Source organism: Benincasa hispida, unplaced genomic scaffold (genome assembly GCF_009727055.1).
Source record: "Benincasa hispida cultivar B227 unplaced genomic scaffold, ASM972705v1 Contig482, whole genome shotgun sequence".
Taxonomy (NCBI): domain Eukaryota; kingdom Viridiplantae; phylum Streptophyta; class Magnoliopsida; order Cucurbitales; family Cucurbitaceae; genus Benincasa; species Benincasa hispida.
In genome coordinates, this window is record NW_024064874.1 from 84,661 (window position 1) to 107,195 (window position 22,535).

At 34.8% G+C, this 22,535-nt stretch overlaps 1 protein-coding gene across 1 annotated transcript in view; it reads right to left on the minus strand.

Moving 5' to 3' along the window:
* The window catches only part of LOC120069540 (ankyrin repeat-containing protein NPR4-like), a 51,790-nt gene that overhangs the window by 2,801 nt on the left and 26,454 nt on the right, over window positions 1-22,535 (minus strand). The window contains 4 exon segments of the mRNA XM_039021326.1: window positions 138-281; window positions 900-930; window positions 933-1,046; window positions 1,048-1,147. Coding sequence (XP_038877254.1) covers window positions 138-281; window positions 900-930; window positions 933-1,046; window positions 1,048-1,147 — 389 coding nt within the window.

Below are 22,535 nucleotides of genomic sequence, written 5' to 3' on the forward strand. Positions count from 1 at the left end.
TGCTTTTTCTTGTAATTCTACTGCTAAATGAAGTATCTATTTTCTTAAATACCTAACATGATTATAAAAGAAGAAAAGCACAAACATTTGGGAAAATGTCAACAATAAATGGAGAAAGGAATAGATCTGTATTTTACCTTTTTGAGAGGGCCTAAGTTTACAGGTGATTTTCCTTTCCCAATAAGGCAATCCCAGCACTTCTGGAAGGAAATGGTTGACATACAAGACTGGAAGAGCCAAATACACTCTAAGTGGAGTCTCAATCAGATTCTGGGTGTAGCCTATGGACAATAATTTGGAATATATATATATATCTGTCTCTTATACACATCTAGATGTGTATAAGAGACATATATATATATATTAATTATGTGAACAGTTAGAAATTCTTGAATCTATTATCTGACACTCTAAACAAATAAGCACAGAAATCTCACTGGTAGAATCTAATTTGTATTGTATTTATGTTATTTACGTTATTTACGATTTTGGCTCTAAAATTTAGAAGGATGCATTATTGAACCTCTCTAATTCTACTAATGTCGATGAATCTATAATTTGATTATACTTTTCTTTAATAAATAAGTCATTCCCCTTTGTTTTCATGGGCATAGTTAACACATTGTTAAGTTAAACACGTAAATCTTTGTATCAATTGCTCTACTCTTTGATTTTCTATATTTCTTTAATTAGCGATTTCTTAGCATGAACAATTTTAACTAATTTCGCTAGATCTTAACCTGATCACAAAATCTAATATATAAAATTGTACTAAAAGAAAATCCATTAGATTAGAAGTTGTAGTCCTCCAACATAATTGTTGATCTCAAACAAAAAACACATAAAACCTATAATAAAAAAGTCCAAACAAGAAATATAATATAATTATATCAATAAACTTACGTTCTTGAGGGTTCGAATGATAATGGCTATGAAAGCACAGTGGCGCTATCTCTTCCACCATACAGCAATTTCAAATCCACTTTCAGAATTCTTGTGCAATCTCCAAATAATCCTCTCCACCGCACGAACAGTGGCGATTCCTCCAACTCCGTTAGCATACGTCACCAACTCCGGACATTCCTTCACCAGAAGCTTCGCAATCTCACCATGGCATTTCGGCGTCTTGAAGTTGCGGGTGTCCTTTCTAAATCACCATCCCTCAACAACTCTTATTTTGAATGCATCATCGGCCCTCCAAGACATCACCATCATGCCATTCGCTGCGCATTCAATATAGAATGCCCCACCGCTTGGAAAGCTCCCTAGCCTCAGCGGCAGATGCAGCGGCCGTGTCCACTTTTCCGAGTTCGTTCACAATAGAGAAATTGATGGGCGTTCCGCCGTGTGCATTTTCTTTGGCGAATGTCTTCTGGTTGAAAGGGCGGCGGCGACGTGAAAGGAGGGTGGTTGTTCTGGGACGGTGGTTTGGTGGAGAAGAAAGAAGGGTTAGAGTTGATTAAGAGAAAAGGAATGTGTTGTAAATCTCTGAGCTTTATACATTGGTACAAACTCAGAAATTCAATGAATTGGAGAAAGAGGAATTTGGAGAGTTGATGAACTTTGGGGACACCATGCCCAATATCTCCTCCAATTAACGCAAATAGAAAAGCAAGTAAATATGTATAAGCCAATGGGAAATGATCAAAATTATATATATATATATATATTATATATATATATATATATATATTCCCTCCAAATTTGATTCAAACATCTCAACATGTGGTTAAGTTATGTCTTTTATAAGTTATCACCAAGATATTACAATTAGGTAGACACATTCATAGTATTCTCATCACATCCGTCCATAAACAAAAGATCTGCATTAATAAAAAAGAAAATAGTACATGGAACGAGCAAGATAAAACCTCACAAGAAGTGAGGGAGAAGTAGAGGCTAAAGGAAAACTTTCTAGATTAGTGAAATGGCAAATATATTATAACTACAAAAAAGATTGAGATTTTGACCTCCATTAAGCAGCCATATGAATAATATCTTACCGTTGGTGTGAGTTTGACTTCTCATGGGATCCTCAACATGTGTCATTAATATAATGTTTCTTTAGGTTCATCTTTCTTAGGTAGATTTAATTTTAGACTGAATACTTATTTGGGTTTTATAAGTTCTGATTTCATATTAGATAAATATGTATAGAGTTTCATTTTAAACCAATTGGCAATGATAAAAGTAGTTTAAGCATCTTTTAAAGATTTTAGCACCTCTCTATTTTTCGATGTAGAATCTTTAACAGTAGTGAGGATAAATATTAATTGGCTAATTAATTTTGAAACAATTTAATCCAAAATTATTTCTATCAAAACATGTCAAAGTGAGATCGTTTCAATGATATTCACATAACTTTCGATCTTAATTATTAGTCGTTGTGGACAATTTGAAAAAAATAATGATGATGTGTCCGTGTCCTTTTTTTTTTTTTTTTTGTCAAAATAACTATATACAAATATCCTTCGACTAATTCATTGCAATAATGTGCAAATTAATTAATATACATGTAATGATTTTGTTTAGAGAAAGATGAGATATGTAGATCAATAGGGCATGTTATACTGTTAAGCAGGTTAACTATAAATATTACCTACCATCACTATTTAAAAAGTTTCTAAAATTAGTATTAAATAATTGGCATATTATTCAAACTTTAGAAACTAACCTCTGTAATTTTTCATACATTATACAATTGGTTATATTTTGAGCATAGTTCGAAATTTAATTGTGCTTATTAGATATAAATATCTAATCAAAATATTATAAATTGAAGGATAAAATTAAAACCAAATCCTTTTTTAATTTCATTGCCAACCATGACCAAGAAAGCTCAACTAATTAAGTCTGAGATTTATTAACATCAGAAAATTTTCATTCTGAATACTCTAGACACCTCCTTTTTTAGCATATATTAAATAGTTTTTGCTATTCTTTACTTGTTATGCCCTAGACACCTTTTTTAGTATAAAGTGAAAGGTGACAACAAGATTAATCCCTTCATAGAGAAAAGAATGGATCATTTCAGGTGTTAATAAAGGCAAAAAGGGTCTCCCAATTCATTTCCTACTATAGCATGGACAAGACAAGAATATGTCCCCAAAAGAGAATATTTTTTTTATATATATAATTTGCTTTAGAAAGCTGCCCCACCATTTAATGCCTATCTTTATTTTGTTAAGGTTTGTATCCACTATTTCTTTTTCTTCCATTTATATATATATATTACCATGTCCTAAACAAGCTAATGTGGTCGGCGAAATTTGTAACCTAATTTCGGACTAAATAATTAATAGTGGTAACACAGAGAATCAAAGAGTTTCCTAATTACATGGTTTACAACCTTGAGATAACCGAAGAGGGAGGAATTTTGAAATAGTTTGATTGTAAGAAAATTTAATTACACAAAATTAAGAGAGAAAAATGTAAGTTGATGTAATCTATGAAAAAGGCCTACCTTGTGTTATTATGGAGTCTCCCTATTTAATATATTCACTTATTGAATTCTCATCACTAGAATTTAAGTATTTATTTATATTTAACCGAATTAATTAGAAAAGCTACTCAATCATCCTAATTAACTAATTGGTTCAAATTTGAATTGATGTAAAGCATGTGAATTCAAGTTGTCCCAATTGCATTAAGATCTAGGAAAAAGTTAAATTGAATATTTAATTTCCTAGTGCCTAATCAAATATCATCAACTCGATCCTAGGTTGATTAGAACAATGCTTATCGTTATGACTCCAAGCTAATTTAACTTATTACTTCTTGCAGATTGACATACAATTATATGTCATGTATCATATGTTAATCCAAAGCAATAATTATACAATCCCCAAGCACTCGAAAATATGATAATATTCTATTAAATTTGAATTGAGTTTAAGATATAGAAACAAATTCAAGTTCAAATGATCACAAGTACATGAATAAGTAGAGTAAATCCTAAAACTCAAGCTAGATTAAGTTACGTTAGTGGATAATCGACATGTCAATCAAGGAGGTATAGTTAGGATACATGACTGGTCAAAGAGTAGGAGAAAAGCGGAGAGAAATCGATGAAAATCGGCTGGAATCCCAGATGAAAAACCTAGGCAGCTAAAAATCATTATATAGTAATCGAGTTGGCTCTGCGGCGCCGATGAAAATAGCACTCGGATGGTTTGGAATGTCATGCGCTGTTACTTTGCACGAAATACTACATTCCGCCTTTCAGTGTCAAGTAGGGCAAAACTGTCATTTTCACCTGTCCTTCCTGTTGATGCAATTAAGCTTCGTTTTGGCCTATTTCAGCTTCATTTCATCCATAAGGCTGGCTTTACCTCTTAGATGCCTGAAACCTATAAAATCATCAAAATAAACACATAAAATCTAGAAATAACATTGAATGAAGCAGAGCAAGATAGCAAACTTTCAGTGCTATCAAACATCCCCCAACTAATTCTTGATCATCCTTGAGCAAGGTAGAATAAAGTACACAATCACATAAGATATGCTCACTCAAGTCACATGGTTAATAGTCTCTAGAACAACTTGCAATCAACATGTAATCAAATTATAATTAGTCAATGAAGTACAACTGAAAATGGATTTTAGACCTACTTATGCATGAATTAGTTCAAAATCCTTCTAATCAAGTCCTGGTTTTAAATGGCTCAATTTGTTCTCCCTTTACACTGACTCAAGCATTAATTAAAGGACCAAAAAAAAAAAAGAAAAAAATCAAGATCCATATGTCAATTGAGGCGTTTAAAATTAAATTCTAAGGACGCCTTAAACTTGCATTTTTTTACCTAGGAGCATTAGCTTCACACATCACTGCAGTGAACTATACTCACTTTTTCTCGTGAGTGTTCCTAACTAATCACAGCAAGGTAGCTCTTTACCACTAGTCATGCATAAACATTACAAGTTCCTTTTCTTTCTTTCTATGATATTTCTTTTAGTGCAACATTTTATCAGCTAATTTTTAAGCAGATATTTAATTCTTTTTTCTTCTCCTCAGTATTGCATTACAACCTATCATGGAAGACACTCTATAGTTAGTGGGGTCTTTTTCGAGATGAAAATAAAAATATGAGCTAAGTAATACAATTCTAAGTATGCATGACCTAACGTAGACATGCAAAGAACTTAAACGTGCATGAAAGATAAGAAGAAAAAAAATAAATGGCTAAAATCATGATTATCTTTTCTATAAGAAAACTTTTAAAATGGCTAAAAATCATGTTATTTTTTCAAACAATATATCATGCAAATAAAATCTCAAGGGAGCATCATAGACTAGTCACATAATGAACCACACAACATGAGCAAGAAAATATTGTTATACACAAAATATCTAATTATCGTGATAGACTCTTATTATCGTTGATAGACTTTAAATTGAAATATGAACATTTCAAATTTCAAACCCTAATTTCAAATTAGAACATTTCAAATTCGCTCAATATTAATCCAAGGTTTAATTTTTATAAGCAGTAAAGAGATCTTATGAACCTACAGATCATGAGCTCCAACGATTTGAGTTTAATTAGTTAAACTTTTTAATTCAAATTAATCAATATTCGTTAACCACCAAGACACACCATTATAGCTCGATTGTTGCACTCTCCTCGCTATAGATATATTTCACTTGATTTAACCATAATCAGTAAGTCAACCCTTGTTTCAAACCTTCACTTGTTATTCGTAATAATGGTTGGGCTTAATGTTGTTTTCCCCAAAATTAATTTTGCTCCTTAAGTCGCACTGAACCTCTAATGAACAATAGGTTTGTGATCCAATAATAAACTGAGTCCTCTCGGGCCAATGAGAGGGTGAGACCCCTTGTTCAAGACTTGGAATCAGTACTTATGAGAACAACCTCTCTTTTATCCTTAGAGATGAGTAGGAGTGAATTTCGTCTTGCACCCTATGTCCTCTAGCTATCTACTCGATCTTACCCTAAAATAGGAGACTTATTGAGTTGGTACTGTTGAGCCAACCCTCACTATGTAAGTCTATATAATCCTGAATAAATAGGAGTTCATAGTTAGCTTAGAATTAAGGTCGAGTTAACTAGGTCATCAATTTGAAATGGCCAGTCTAAACAATAACAGCGTTATAAAGTAAGAGTGACTTATTTCTTGTCCTGGTCTTATATAAACTCTTTGCATAGGACGCCCCACTCGCATGTCTCCACATGAACAATTCGGGATCACATCGTCTGTACTAGATCAAAATGGGTCGTATCCAATAGTGTTACCAAAATAAGTACCCAACCTATTCATATACTATAGACCGTTTTGGCTATTTACTCGATCTGATCTATCTTTATGACTCCACATAAAGTTCTAATATTCATGTAATAGCCATGGATCTTATTTATTGGATTTAGTCATTACAAATGCAATTTACAAATCAACAACAAATTTTATTGAATAAAAGTCAATAACATCTTTATTGTATATAGAATATGTTAGTTTTAGGACATACAACTCAACAAACTCACAGTTGGATTAAAACTCCAATGGATTTACATATATACAAATATATACAATATTGAATATGTAGGAATGAATTATCATGCAACGGAAGATTTCAGAACAATAAACACTTAAATACATTTAATTTGAGTTTAGCATGTTGTTCATATATATTCAGAAAAGGGTTTGAAACACATATTATCTTTGAAGAATTCCTTCACAAACTCAGCTAAAAATCCACCAAGATAGAGCTTGAAACTTAAAGAGGACTATCACAAGATCTTCTCTACTATGCTCAAGCTGGAACGTGGGTGGAAACACTTAAATCAAGTTGAATTGATGAAGAATAAGTGAGGGGTATGTAGGGTTTTCAAGTTATCACTTCAGCAAGTATAACACATAATTCTTATCCGTTCTTCATGCGTGGAGCTTCTTTATATAGGTAAAATTCATGCAAATATATAGGGTTGCACGAAGACAGCTCCACTTGAAGATCATCATCATCACTAGAAGTGAAATTTGGTGACTATCCATCATAATGTGGTTAGTGAATTTTTCCCCAGAAATTTGAAAAATCCACTTACCTAAGATGATTTCAAAAAATCATTTTATTTTTAAATTAGTTTTATAAAATTAATTCAAAGATAATTAATTTAAATAAAACTAATTTTAATTAATTTAATAAACTTTTTTTAAAAATATTAATTTAATATCTAAAAATTAATTAAATAAAATATCAATATCATCAATAAATATAATTTATTTAATCATAATTTAAATATTAATTATTTTTCCATTTCCGTTTAATTTCAATTAAATTAAACGTTATTAATTGTATTATATATAATCAATCGAAAACCCCTAAAATTTGATTTTGAACATTTCAAATTCATAATCCTAATTTCATACATCAATACTCAATTCGTTATTCCAAATTATTGAGCTAGTAGAGGGACCTAATGGACTTACAGATCATGAGCTCCAACATCTGTAACTATTTTGTTAAAACTCTTTAATCGTATTAATTACTATTCGTGTAACTTAATCAACACACCACTATAGCTCGATAGTTGCACTCTCCTCACTATAGATATATTTGTTGGGGTTGATGCCCTAAAGTTTCGTTCCTGTAATTTGTAAACAGTTTGTACGAACGCTTGTGTTATATAATATATATTATACTCCACATCTTTTATTTTGCTCAGTTGCTTGTTTTATTTGCTTTACCACAAACAAATAAACATAAAACCCTAGTTTATTTGTATGTGATCAAGCATGTATGTGTGACATACAAGTGATCATGTCTTGAGTGATAACCAAAATGGTCTGTAGTATATTGGATATAGGAGGAACTTATCCTGGTAACGCTACGGATGCGGCCCGCTTTGTGGAATGGTCACAAGTGTTATGACTTGTCACAAGATGGTCTGATCATGATCATTCGTGTTGGGGACAGTGCAGTGGGGGCATCCTATACAAAGAGTTTGTATAAGACCTGAACCACGAAGTGTTAACGTCTCGTTATATACCGTTCATAACAGAGACTTCACTTCACTAGATGACCATAGGTAAAATGACCTCAATCCTAAGAGTTTAGGAACCTCCATTGAGGGTGCCTTTGATTTGTATGGGTGCGAGTGGCCAGTGCAATTCAAACCTATTATTTGGGGATTCTCTGATTTGGGAGTGGGGAACTCAGCTACACAAGATGGAATTCACTCCTTCCTCGAGCAAGGGTAAGTAGATAGATAGCTCCTCTAAGGGTTGATTCCAGGCCTTGAACGATGTGGCGCCACACACCTTCTCTTGACCCGAGAGGTTTTCACACATAGTTGGACTAGTTTGTATTGTTCATTAGAGAATCATTGGTACTTAAGGAGTAAGATGTAACTACAGGGGGAAAATGAATTTGGCCCAGCATTACTTACGGACATATGTGAAAGTCATCGTACTCATGATTGGTTATATCCGATGGATACAAAAAATATTGTGTAAGAAGAGTTAGTTGTGTATTTTAGTGGAATTCCTGACAGTTAACATATGGTGGATCTTGTGGCTAAAAAGTTTAATAGCTGCTTCGAGCCACAAGTCCATTGGTCCCTGGGTAGTTGATAAAGTCGAGAATCAGTGTTTGGGTTAATTTGAAATTTTCAAATTAACAAGAGGAAGTCGATTATATATGATATAATTGGACTGTTAATATAATAGATATAATTGGCTAAATGTATGAGATACATTATTTTGGAGGAAATTAGATATAAATTGATTATATCAAGTAGAGGAGAAAATACTATAGTAGATATGTGTATCAAACTATAGGATAAAAATATAATATGGTTATATTATTATTAATGCATTGGTTAATTATATGATAATTAAGCCACTTTTCACGTTCGGACGTGGGTTAGTGGGTAGCGGTCAGTTTATGTAAACGTAGAATTAAAATGAAAATTGTTTTCATTTTTGAAATCGTTCGCAAATAGTCTGAAAAGAAATAGAGAGATCGGGTTGGTGAACGTAAACGATCCTTAAGTATTTCAAGAGCCTATACGAAGTCACTCTCCGCCTAAACGATCGTCCACCTCGCGCCTAAATGATTGCACGATTAAGTCCTACATGAATCAGATAGCTTCCCTAAATGATCGTAGTGTGTGCCGAGTTTGCTAAACGATCTATTAACCATTTCCTAAACGATCGTTCAGTAAAATCTACACGATCGTATAGTTTCCCTAAACAATAAGCATTTTGTTATACGATCTAGTGCCTTTTTCCCTCCGACTGCTTATCTTCTACATGCTGGTCCCTTCCTCTCCTCCCACTAAATTCACCAAAGACCATGGTTCTCACTCCAAGAATACCCGGGCTCTATTCTGTGGTGTCGTCCCTATATTGGTCGTGATTTGCGATTGTGCATGCTTGCTTACGTTGACATTGGGTAGATAGTACTGCTGCGTTGATTCCGAAGTTTGAAGACTGCTCACTTGTATGGCACTATCTCCCTTGTTATATCTTGTTCATAGCATGCCTTTAATTGACTGTTAGTTTGCATAACTGTACGTTTGAATGTATATTATTGTATTTCGGTCACTGTGAAATTAGAGCGATCCGAATGCGCTCATGGAACTCTTCGATAAGAGGTCCTTCAATATTTTTGTCTATATAAACCATAACCAGTAAGTAGATCCTTCACAGGTCGTTCGTAATTACAGTTGGGTCAAAATTATCATTTTACCCCTGTAAATACATCTTGTTCCTTAAGTTCCCACTGATCATCTAATGAAAAATTCGATTCATAATACTATTCATGAATTATGTCCTTCTCTACCATGAGAAGGTGGGGCCCCGATTGTTCAAGACCTGAAATCAACACTTAAGAGAAAAACCTATATGCTAACCCTAAAATAGGTAGGAGTGAATTCCATCTTTCAGGGCTATGTCTCCAGCTATCCATCCGGTCTTATCCCCAAAATGGAGGGCTTATTGAGCAGTGTTGTTGGACTACTCTCACCCATGCAGATCAAAGGATAATCTCCCGAATAAACAGGAGTTCATAGCTGGCTCAGGATTATGATCGAGTTATCCTAGGTTACTTAAATATGAAATAGTCTGTTTTAACAGTAAACGGTCGTTATAAAGAAAAAATGACTATTTCGTAGTCCAGTCTATATGCAAACTCATTGCATAGGATGTCCCCACTCACATGTCTCTACATGAATATCTATGGATCACTCATCTGTATTACCTATACAAAATGAGATACCCAATTTCATCCATATACTTATAGACCATTTAGGCTATATACTATTAACTTGATTCTGTTTATGTCACCACATAAAGTTAAAGTATTCATACTATAGCCATGGATATGTTTATTGGATTTTCCTAATAGAATGCAAAATCAACAACTTCATTGATAAATAGAATGCTTAACACAAAATTTACCAATTGCGAGTTCTAGGACATTCCCAACAGAGTAATGAGAGAATACAATAAACTAAGGAATCTTTATACCCTTGACATTTGATGCGTTATTTTATGCGATGGAATTAGAAAGGAATTACGGTGATGGAAAATGCATTATGTAACAAGTTTTCTCAGCAGAACCCAAGAATAAACCCTGTTGAGTTTCCTGGCAAGTCCGGGTCGAATTCAGGGACTAAGGAAAACAATATGCAGTATTAATTTTTAAGATGACTTTGCAGTAACCAATAAATCAAAGAGTTGTTGGGTTGTTGTTTACGGTAAAAAAAAATGTATGTGGCGAAGTTAAGAAAAGAGTTAATATTACCAAAGATGTGATGAATATGCGAAGAACGGGTTGAGAAGGGGTTCAGCTAACACTTCCTAGGATTGTGTTCATGTTATGCGATCATGTTACACACATACAATAGCAAATCATCTCTCAACGCAAATACTACGGCTTCTAGTTTTAGAACACATGCGATATATGCGATAAGTCTATAGGACCTACACATAAGCCTCTATTCTTGTCTATGCAATGACGAATGATACACACACATATAAGGCGACTGTATAATATCATAACCTATCTCTAGGGTGCATGCAATGCATGTTGGCAAACAGAGCTTATCTCTAAGTCCCTATCTCTTACTTATGCAGATCTAATCTCGCTCTCTCAAGTCTAGATTCTAATCTAGCTCTCTCAAGTCTTAGGTTCTTTCTTTAGACTCTCTCTCGAGTAGCTCTAAAGGGGTGTTAGGAACAACATAAGACAAGATGATCGCATGCAATGAAAATCCTAAGTCATGTTAGCTAAGATCTTTTCAACCCATTCGATAGCTTTAGCTACTCATGTGTGCTTGTAAAAGAGTGAATAGATGTAGATAAGCAAGTTCTATTTTATAGATATAGAATTGAAATATAGAATAACAATGCGGAATAAGAATAAAGAGCCTAGTAGCAAACTCTTGCTTCCCAAGGCTTTTACATTGTTCTTCTCTACTCTGCTCAAAAGATAATCTTGCTCTCACAAGAGTCGGCCCTCTCTCTGTTTTCCATGCCTTCTGGGTTCTCTCTCGAGCTGACCAGAGTGATCTTCCGACGTCTCTTCTCTTCTCTCGCTCAGCCTTTTAAGTATAAGAAAAACTATGAACAAGGCTAAGTATCTATGGAGAAAATTATCTAACTGTCCAACTAAACGAACTCCTTTACTGAAGGTGGCCTCTGGTATTTATAGAGCTTCGGGGTGAAAGGCTTCTTCTCTCGTATGATTGCACTGATGGGATGGCATTAATTCTCTGTCTGATGCGCCGAATATTTGTCATCGAAAAGTTGAGTGTACTTGCTACAGTAGTTCGTTAACGACTTGTCAACTTAATTCGGAATCGACCGTCATCAACTTTCTATCCCATCGTGATTTATTACACTTTTCACCCAGATGCGCCCACCAAAGTTGCGCCAGCTTTATGCGGCAACCTTCTTGAGTAGATATTTGCGAGCGCAAATGATCGCATAACCTTTCATTAATGCAATCTCTTAATGCGCTCGGTCGTTGATTTCTTGTGATCACATTTTCCGCCTTCCGTCAACGCATATTCTGCACAAAAATACATAAGTTAACTGTTTTCATGCGATGGACGCATGCGACCACAATATTGTGAACTTAATGCTTTTAGACACAAGAATGTATATTTTTATCAACGCAAACCTGCATTGTTTTATAACTTAGCACTGTAATAATGTGCATTTCTGCCCGTTATCAACATTCTCCCACTTGCCCTAGATTTATGAAGCTCATAGTTCAGTCTTACTAGGTGATCCTCGAACACTTTAGACGGGAGGACCTTCGTAAATGGATCAGAAAGATTATCTTCAAAGGCTATTTTTGTGACTATCACGTCTCCTTTGTGTACTATCTCCCTAATGAGATGATGCTTTCGCTCAATGTGATTTCCGTGTTTGTGGCTCCTCAGTTCCTTTGAGTTGGTAAATACTCTACTATTATCACAATATAGGGTGATCAACAGGTGCATATTTGGAACAACTTTCAAATCAATTAAGAACTTTCTGAGCCATACTACTTCTTTGGCTACTTCACAAGCAACTACATACTCAGCTTCCATGGTGGAGTCAGCAATACAATTTTTCTTTATGTTCCTCCATAATATAGCTCCTTCATTCAGAGTGAATACTGATCTCGATGTTGATTTTCTTGAATCGATATCGATCTGGAAGTAAGAATCAATATATCCAGTAAGGATCGGATCCTTTACACCATACACAAGCATATAGACCATCATTCTCTGAAGATACTTGAGGATGTTTTTAATGGCAGTCCAATGATCATATCCAGAATTGGACTACTATCTGCTGACAATTGCAACTGCATAGCATATGTCGGAATGTGTACACAACATAGCATACATTAAGCTCCCGACTGCTGAGGCATAAGGAATTCTTTTCATTTCCTCAACTTCTTGAGATGTCTTAGGACAGTGTTCCTTAGACCAATGAATTTCATGCCTAAAAGGTAACATACCTTTCTTTGAATTTTTCATTTTATATCTGGACAACATCTTGCCAATATAAGATGCCTATGACAATGACAACGTCCTATTCTTGCGATTCCGAACTATTTGGATTCCAAGAACATACTGTGTTTTTTCCAAATCCTTCATTTGGAATTGCATAGCTAGCCATCTTTTAATGTCAGCAAGAAATTCTACTTTATTTCCTATGAGTAGAATATCATCAACNATTAGAACAATGCTTATCGTTATCGACTCGCAAGCTAATTTAACTTATTACTTCTTGCAGATTGACATACAATTATATGTCATGTATCATATGTTAATCCAAAGCAATAATTATACAATCCCCAAGCACTCGAAAATATGATAATATTCTATTAAATTTGAATTGAGTTTAAGATATAGAAACAAATTCAAGTTCAAATGATCACAAGTACATGAATAAGTAGAGTAAATCCTAAAACTCAAGCTAGATTAAGTTACGTTAGTGGATAATCGACATGTCAATCAAGGAGGTATAGTTAGGATACATGACTGGTCAAAGAGTAGGAGAAAAGCGGAGAGAAATCGATGAAAATCGGCTGGAATCCCAGATGAAAAACCCTAGGCAGCTAAAAATCATTATATAGTAATCGAGTTGGCTCTGCGGCGCCGATGAAAATAGCACTCGGATGGTTTGGAGTGTCATGGCGCTGTTCACTTTGCACGAAATACTACATTCCGCCTTTCAGTGTCAAGTAGGGCAAAACTGTCATTTTCACCTTGTCCTTCCCGGTTGATGCAATTAAGCTTCGTTTTGGCCTATTTCAGCTTCATTTCATCACTAAGGCTTGGCTTTACCTCTTAGATGCCTGAAACCTATAAAATCATCAAATAAACACATAAAATCTAGAAATAACATTGAATGAAGCAGAGCAAGATAGCAAACTTTCAGTGCTATCAAACATCCCCCAACTTAATTCTTGATCATCCTTGAGCAAGGTAGAATAAAGTACACAATCACATAAGATATGCTCACTCAAGTCACATGGTTAATAGTCTCTTAGAATCAACTTGCAATCAACATGTAATCAAATTATAATTAGTCAATGAAGTACAACTGAAAATGGATTTTAGACCTACTTATGCATGAATTAGTTCAAAGTCCTTCTAATCAAGTCCTGGTTTTAAATGGCTCTCAATTTGTTCTCCCTTTACACTGACTCAAGCATTAATTATCAAGGACCAAAAAAAAAAAAGAAAAAAAATCAAGATCCATATGTCAATTGAGGCGTTTAAAATTAAATTCTAAGGACGCCTTAAACTTGCATTCTTTTTACCTAGGAGCATTAGCTTTCACACATCACTGCAGTGAACTATACTCACTTTTTTCTCGTGAGTGTCCTAACTAATCACAGCAAGGTAGCTCTTTACCACTAGTCATGCATAAACATTACAAGTTCCTTTCTTTCTTTTTCATGATATTTTCTTTTAAGTGCAACATTTTATCAGCTAATTTTTAAGCAGATATTTAATTCTTTTTTTCTTCTTCCTCAGTATTGCATTACAACCTATCATGGAAGACACTCTATAGTTAGTGGGGTCTTTTCGAGATGAAAATAAAAATATGAGCTAAGTAATACAATTCTAAGTATGCATGACCTAACGTAGACATGCAAAGAACTTAAACGTGCATGAAAGATAAGAAGAAAAAAAATAAATGGCTAAAATCATGATTATTCTTTTCTATAAGAAAAACTTTTAAAAATGGCTAAAAATCATGATTATTATTTTCAAACAATATATCATGCAAATAAAATCTCAAGGGAGTGCATCATAGACTAGTCATCATAATGAACCACACAACATGAGCAAGAAAATATTGTTATACACAAAATATCTAATTATCGTGATAGACTCTTATTATCGTTGATAGACTTTAAATTGAAATATGAACATTTCAAATTTCAAACCCTAATTTCAAATTAGAACATTTCAAATTCGCTCAATATTCTAATCCAAGGTTTAATTTTTTATAAGCTAGTAAAGAGATCTTATGAACCTACAGATCATGAGCTCCAACGATTTGAGTTTAATTAGTTAAACTTTTTAATTCAAATTAATCAATATTCGTTAACCACCAAGACACACCATTATAGCTCGATTGTTGCACTCTCCTCGCTATAGATATATTTTCACTTGATTTAACCATAATCAGTAAGTCAACCCTTCACTTGTTATTCGTAATAATGGTTGGGAACCCTTCACTTGTTATTCGTAATAATGGTTGGGCTTAATGTTGTTTTCCCCCAAAATTATATCTTGCTCCTTAAGTCGCACTGAACCTCTAATGAACAATAGGTTTGTGATCCAATAACTAAACTGAGTCTCTCTCGGGCCAATGAGAGGGTGAGGCCCCTTGTTCAAGACTTGGAATCAGTACTTATGAGAACAACCTCTCTTTTATCCTTAGAGATGAGTAGGAGTGAATTTCGTCTTGCACCCTATGTCTCTAGCTATCTACTCGATCTTACCCCTAAAATAGGAGACTTATTGAGTTGGTACTGTTGAGCCAACCCTCACTTATGTAAGTCTAAGGATAATCCCGAATAAATAGGAGTTCATAGTTAGCTTAGAATTAAGGTCGAGTTAACTAGGTCATCAATTTGAAATGGCCAGTCTTAAACAATAAACAGCGTTATAAAGTAAGAGTGACTTATTTCTTGGTCCTGGTCTTATATAAACTCTTTGCATAGGACGCCCCCACTCGCATGTCTCCACATGAACAATTCGGGATCACATCGTCTGTACTAGATCAAAATGGGTCGTATCCAATAGTGTTACCAGAATAAGGTACCCAACCTTATTCATATACTATAGACCGTTTTGGCTATTTACTCGATCTTGATCTATCTTTATGACTCCACATAAAGTCTAAATATTCATGTAATAGCCATGGATCTTAGTTTATTGGATTTAGTCATTACAAATGCAATTTACAGAATCAACAACAAATTTTATTGAATAAAAGTCAATAACATCTTTATTGTAATAGAATATGNTCAAATCTTATATTCCAAGATCGAGATGCTTGTTTTAACCCATAAATGCATCTATTAAGCTTGCAAACTTTTTGCTCTTGACCCTGTTCAATAAACCTCTCTAGTTGAGACATATATATACTCTCTTCAAGATAGCCATTTAGAAAAGTTGTCTTGGTATCTATTTTCCAGATTTCATAATCATAAAAAATGGCAATGGACAAGAGTATTCTAATAGACTTAATCATGGCAACTGGAGAAAAGGTTTTTCCATAGTTTACCCCCTTTCTTTGGGTATACCCTTTTGCCACGAGTCTAACTTTATAGGTTTGTACCTTACCAGCTTGGTCTCGCTTTCTCTTATAGATCCCTTTATAACCAATAGGTTTGACCCCTTCTAGTTGATCTACAAGTTCCCAGACTGAATTGAAATACATTGACTCGATTTCGAGGTCCATGGCTTTTATCCATTGATCTTTATCCAAGCCATCATTAGGTATGATGACTTGAGTTTCTATTAAACCCATGTAACAGTGAGGCTGATAAACAACCCTCCCACTACGTCGAGGCATTCTCAACTCTTGAGAATGATGTGAAGTACCAGTTTCATCAATAACTCTTGTTGAAGAACTAGCTTGATCAATAAATTTTGTTGATTTATCTGTAGTTTCTCTAGACATCTCACTCAATACTAGCTTACTGTGAGGTTGATGGTTTTTAATGTGGTCTTCCTCTAGGAATGTTGCATTTGTCAATACAACTACTTTATCTTCCTGAGGATCATAAAACTAACCACCTTTTGTCTCTTTAGGATAGTCTATAAATAGACATACTTTTGAGTAGCATTCCAATTTCTTTGGGTTCTGCACCAACCCATGTGTTGGGCATCCCTAAATCCTGAAGTGATGTAAACTACATTTACGTCCTCTCTATAACTCGTAAGGTGTTACTTAAGACTGGGTCACATTAATCTCAATAGAATTGGGAGATTGGTTAAGAGTAGATTTCTAAATCAGTTAGAAGACAACTCTCTTCCACCATGTGACTCTTGACTTGAGGGTAAAATGACCAAAAGATCTTTTATGAGAAAAGGTCTTAGAGTCAAAGAACCCTTAGAGCTCATACTTTCATACCTCTGTGGTCTGATGAATGTTAAAGCCAGAGGAGGGTATGAATATTTCATCAACTTTATCGATGATTATTCTAGATATGACTACATTTACCTAATGAATCATAAGTCCAAAACCCTTGAAAATTTCAAGGAAATAAGATAGAGGTTGAGAACTAATTAGGTAAAAAAAATATTAAAACATTTCGATCAGATCGAGGTAGAGAGTATATAGACTTAAAATTCTAGGACTATTTGATAGAACATGGAATTCAGTCTCAACTCATAGCCCCCGATACACCTCAGTAGAATGAGGTAGCATAAAAGAAAAATAGAATCCTGTTGGACATGGTTCATTCAATGTTGAGTTATACTCAGTTGTCTAATTCTTTTTAGGGACGTGCAGTAGAGAATGTTGTGTATATTTTGAACATGGTTCCCTCGAAAAGTGTTTCAGAAATAGCTTACGAGTTATGGAGATGACGTAAAGTTAGTTTACATCACTTCAGGATTTGGGGATACCCAACACATGTGTTGGTACAAAATCCAAAGAAATTGGAACGTCGTTCAAAAGAATGTCTATTTGTAAGCGATCCCAAAGAGACAAATGGTGGTTTATTCTATGATCCTCAAGAAGATAAAGTATTTGGATCGATAAATTCAACCTTCTTAGAGGAAGATCACATAAAGAATCATCAACCTCGCAGTACACTAGTATTAAATAAAATGTCCACAGAAGCTACAGATAAGTCAACAAAGGTTGTTGACCAAGCTGGTCCTTCAACCAGAGTTGTTGATGAAATTGTTACTTCATATCCTTCTCAAGACTTGAGAGTGCCTCGACGTAGTGAGAGGGTTTTTCAACAGCCTGATCATTACATGGGTTTGACAGAAACTCAGGTCGCCATATTTGATGATGGCTTAGAGGATCCATTGGCTTTTAAACAGGCAATGGAAGATCTGGATAGCGACCAATGGATAAAAGCCATGGACTTTAAAATGGAGACCATGTACTTCAATTCAATCTGGGAACTAGTAGAAAAACTAGAAGGGGTAAAGCCAATTGGTTGCAAATGGATCTACAAGAGAAAACAAGACCAAGTTAGTAACTACAGACCTACAAAACTAGGCTCATAGCAAAAGGGTTTACCTAAAGAGAGGGGATTGACTATGAAGAAACCTTCTCTCCAGTTGCCAAAATCAAGTCTGTTAGAATACTTTTATCCATTTCCATTTTCTATGATTATGTAATATGGAAAATGGATGTCAAGATAGCCTTTCTAAATGGCTATCTTGAATAGAGTATCTATGTCTCAAATAGAGGGGTTTATAGAGTAGGGTCAAGAGCAAAAGATTTGCAAGTTTAAGATATCCATTTATAGGTTGAAACAAGCATCTCGATCCTGGAATATGAGATTTGACATTGCAATAAAATCTTATGGCTTTAAACAGAACGTTGATAAACCTTGTGTTTACAAGAAGATTGTTGATAACTTGTAGAAATACAAGTTATTTATGCTGTCTTATTCAGATATTGCGGCCAAAAGAGAAGGAATATGCGTCGATTGTATGAAAATTAGTAATATTTTAGGCTTCTTAGAATATTATCAATTTATAATTATAAATAGACTGCAATTTACAGTTCCGGTCTAGCTAGACATCATTATATGATGTGGGTAGATAGTAGGAGAGTATTTTCACTTACTGTTTGGTTCGAGGAATATCAGTAGTCTATGCTGCTGCTCTGATCAAGTGGCTGTCTAAATGGATGAAGACTGAACAGGTACGATCTCTATCTCTTTGTGCGCTCGTCAATATCATAACAATGAGAGGACGTATTTAGCGCACAATAGGCGGACAGTTGTTTCGATGGTTTTCCTGAGCCTGATTATGGAGTCAAATCTCTGCATGCGTTAATAAAAAAAACAACCACATGCGAGCAACTGATCATAGAGTGCAGCTGCGACCGTGCAATTATTGTCGGATGGGATTGTTTGGTACCGGTACAACTAAAACTATTGTGTGTGTGCAGATTTTTGAGGTTTCTTTGATTTGTGCAGTAGACAGAGAGGAATTAGTTTATCTCTCTTCATTCATTTTTGGAAATTCCATTAATCAGTTAAATTGGGTTCGTCATCAAGTTCCAGGAAGAGTTCAAAAGTCCTTTCTACCTTATAATATGCCTTTGGTGGGGGTTTTTGTTGGCCATATGGTATATTCTATAGAGAGATTATACTTGATTACGAGGGCTTAATTGTATTGCTTGATGATTATTGAGAGATGTTATGTATGTGCGTGTGGGATGCTGTTAGCTACTGGGTCGAAATATGATCCGGGAGAGTGGAATGTGATCATTAGGCTGAGAGGTTGAGTCTCAGTTCGATTGGCTGCCAGTGATTTTCCCTGCATTGAAGGCTGTTCTGTTGCTTAGATCCTTGCTTACTCTGTGATTGTGGTTTCGAGCATTAGCTGTAGATGATGGATTTTCTTCGATCCGGGCCCTGCTATTCTGATTCTCAGTTTTTCCACGCCAGACATAGGGTCTTAAAGTCTCCAATCTGCAAATGGCGTTGGGTGATAGTTGCAACGTTGGCGGAGCTTATTTGTATTTCTGTTAATCGTTATTCAAATCAGTGTTTCATATCTTTGATTTAATCCCTTCAGTCAATATTTTCTATTTATCAGTACATTAAATATGTGTTATTGAATGTCTTGGAGGTCACTTCTCTATTTCTTACTGTGTCTGTCGTCGATTGTTTGTTCGTTCCTCCTTATGTTAATTCTGTTTTCCTCCATGAAAGGTTTTTCAATACCTTAAGATATTAATATTTGATTAGAACGAGGTAATCTTTAATGCGTGTGCGTTAAAAGAGATAAATGCGGTTTAGGCTTAAGGCATGTCTAAGATGCGCATCTTTTCACCTCTTAGTTGAGAAGTCAGTAAGTTGAAGATGTCATATGCTTGATGCCGTGGTCGATGAGAAGGTTTAGTAAGATTGTGTGTTCTAACTATAAGCAAGTAGTACTGTCTCGAGTTAGTGTGGTATATGCACTCGTTGTTCTATGTGCATACGTTTCGTGTTCTTTGTATCACCACCTGAGTATTGGTGATAACGTGGCCAATCAATTTTTCGAAGTTGTAGCGCGCCTAGAGAAAAAAGCGAAACCGTACTTATGATGCTTTACTTCAAATGTAAGGAACTTTGCAGATTTTTGTGAGTGAATTATTCGTACGCTGGTTATCTGCTGCGAGGGACAGGCATAAGACTTGCCACCCGGTTGTTGTGGGGTGTTTGTTGTTGGGTTGTTTGGGTGTTTTGGTGGTGGTTTTCGTTTGGTTATATTTACATGAGGGCGATCTTTGGGTGTTTATTAGATCTGTCACAGCCAGCTGTGGGATTCTCGTCGTAGTAGTGCCTTTGTAATTCTATGAGAGTATTCTCTGTATATGTCTTGTGTGAGATCTTATTCTTTTAGCTTAGGGAACTTATCTTTATTCTTTGGGTGCAATTTTAAGACTTTAACTGATATTTTATTGTTATTTTTATCTTTTTGTGCGATTTTTACGCGCTGGTTATTAATCTTTACGTTATCGGCATCATTGTTTTTATTACTTGTACACCACTCTTTGGGGATGAAAATTGAAAAAACTCAGCTGGGTCGTAATCATTACACGATTACATATACGCAATTGAAGCCTCATAAAGTCTCTTGTGTTTTCAGACCTCAGATCACACCGGAAACTTTGCGTGTGAAATTGATTATTTGTTTTTCAATTGCAAGGAATAGCTATAAACGAAACGCTACTTGTCATACTACAAAGAATAGTTCATTAATAACCACATATCTATCTAGAGTAGTATTCACAGTATCATTCTGGGCTGAAATGCGTATGTAATGGTTATCAAGTTTATGGCATGGACTTGACATACTAAAACTTCATCAACAAGACTATAGCTTTTCTGGTTTTATATGTGTATGATGATATTCTACTCATTGGAAATAGAGTAGAATTCCTAGCTAACGTTAGAGATGACTAGTTTTCCAATTCCAAATGATGGTTTGGAGATGAACAGTATGTTCTCGTAATCCAATAATTCGAATTGTAAGAATAACACTAGCATTATCCAGGCATCCTATATAGACGAAGATATGATTGCTAGGTGTATGAAAAAGCTAAATAATTCAAAATTTCAATGTAGATTCTATTTATTTGTTATCCATTTTTAGGTTGGAAATTCAATTTTATTTCTATTTATGACATTATTTTTGTTTCTTTATTTTGGTGTGTACAACGTGGGGTGGGCGCTTGTGTTCTATAGTTTTGAGGGTTATGGGAAAACATAATTCCATTTATGGCATCAGACAGTTTGGAAATTTGGATGTATGTCATAGGGTTGTGGTACATGCGGTTTTTGTGGTCCTAACGATATGTTATGGAGCTAGTTGGAATTAAATAGGTGGGGCCACCTGATTTATCAGTGCGTCAATCTTTGGATTATGATTCATGGCGGTCTAACCAGTGTTTTGTATAGGACATCCGTCAATATCTTTCTGTTTTTTATGAACAAAGGGATTATATGTCTCGTCGGTTATGGTGCTCAAAGGATTTTTGACCTTACAAGTAACTGGATATCTGATTTTTAGACGTATTAATGGATTCAAGAAAGGATTCAGAGCGTGTGTTGGATCGATGGATTTGGTCTACTCTATATCGAGGACCTTATAGGCATTGGTTTGGTATTATAAAAGCAGAGTATTTGTTGATTATCTTTGTTGATCTTTGGCACCTTTACCAGAGTGGAGAAGTGTGGAGGTTTATTGTTTAGTCTACATGTTGAAGCGAGTGCTTAATGGTTGGAGGTGTTAATTTGGCTTTGGAAGTGTCTGTTTTCTTGGTTTTGACCTTGATTTGGAAATTTAATTTCATATACTATGTCATCTTTGCCTATATTTGTACCCTCTGAGAGTTTTTGATATACTTTTGTTTTTTGGGATGCAGTTGCAAAAGTGTCTATAAGGATATGCGATAAGAATCTCATTATAGTTATTGGGGGTGTAGCATGCGAGCACGATCGCGCTTAGTTTGTATAGTATCTGAATCGTAGCGATCAAAGGAGATCGTACATTGAGGAGACATGATCGTTAGGAGATATCTCAATTTATAAAGTTACAATTTAGTTTGAGCGCGGTTACGATAGAGCTCTTTCTGTTCTAAGTGATGTAGGGTGTGAGACTAGGACTACAAGATAGATAAATCTAGGACAAGTGGGAGAAATGGGTATCTGATGCCCTAGTTTATTGTATTTATTCTCTCATTCTCAACATTGTATATATTTATATATATGTAAACTCACTGGAGTTTTAGTCTAAGTGAGAGTTTTTGGGTTGTATGTCTTAAAACTTGTAGTTTGTAATGTCAAACACATTTTATTATCAA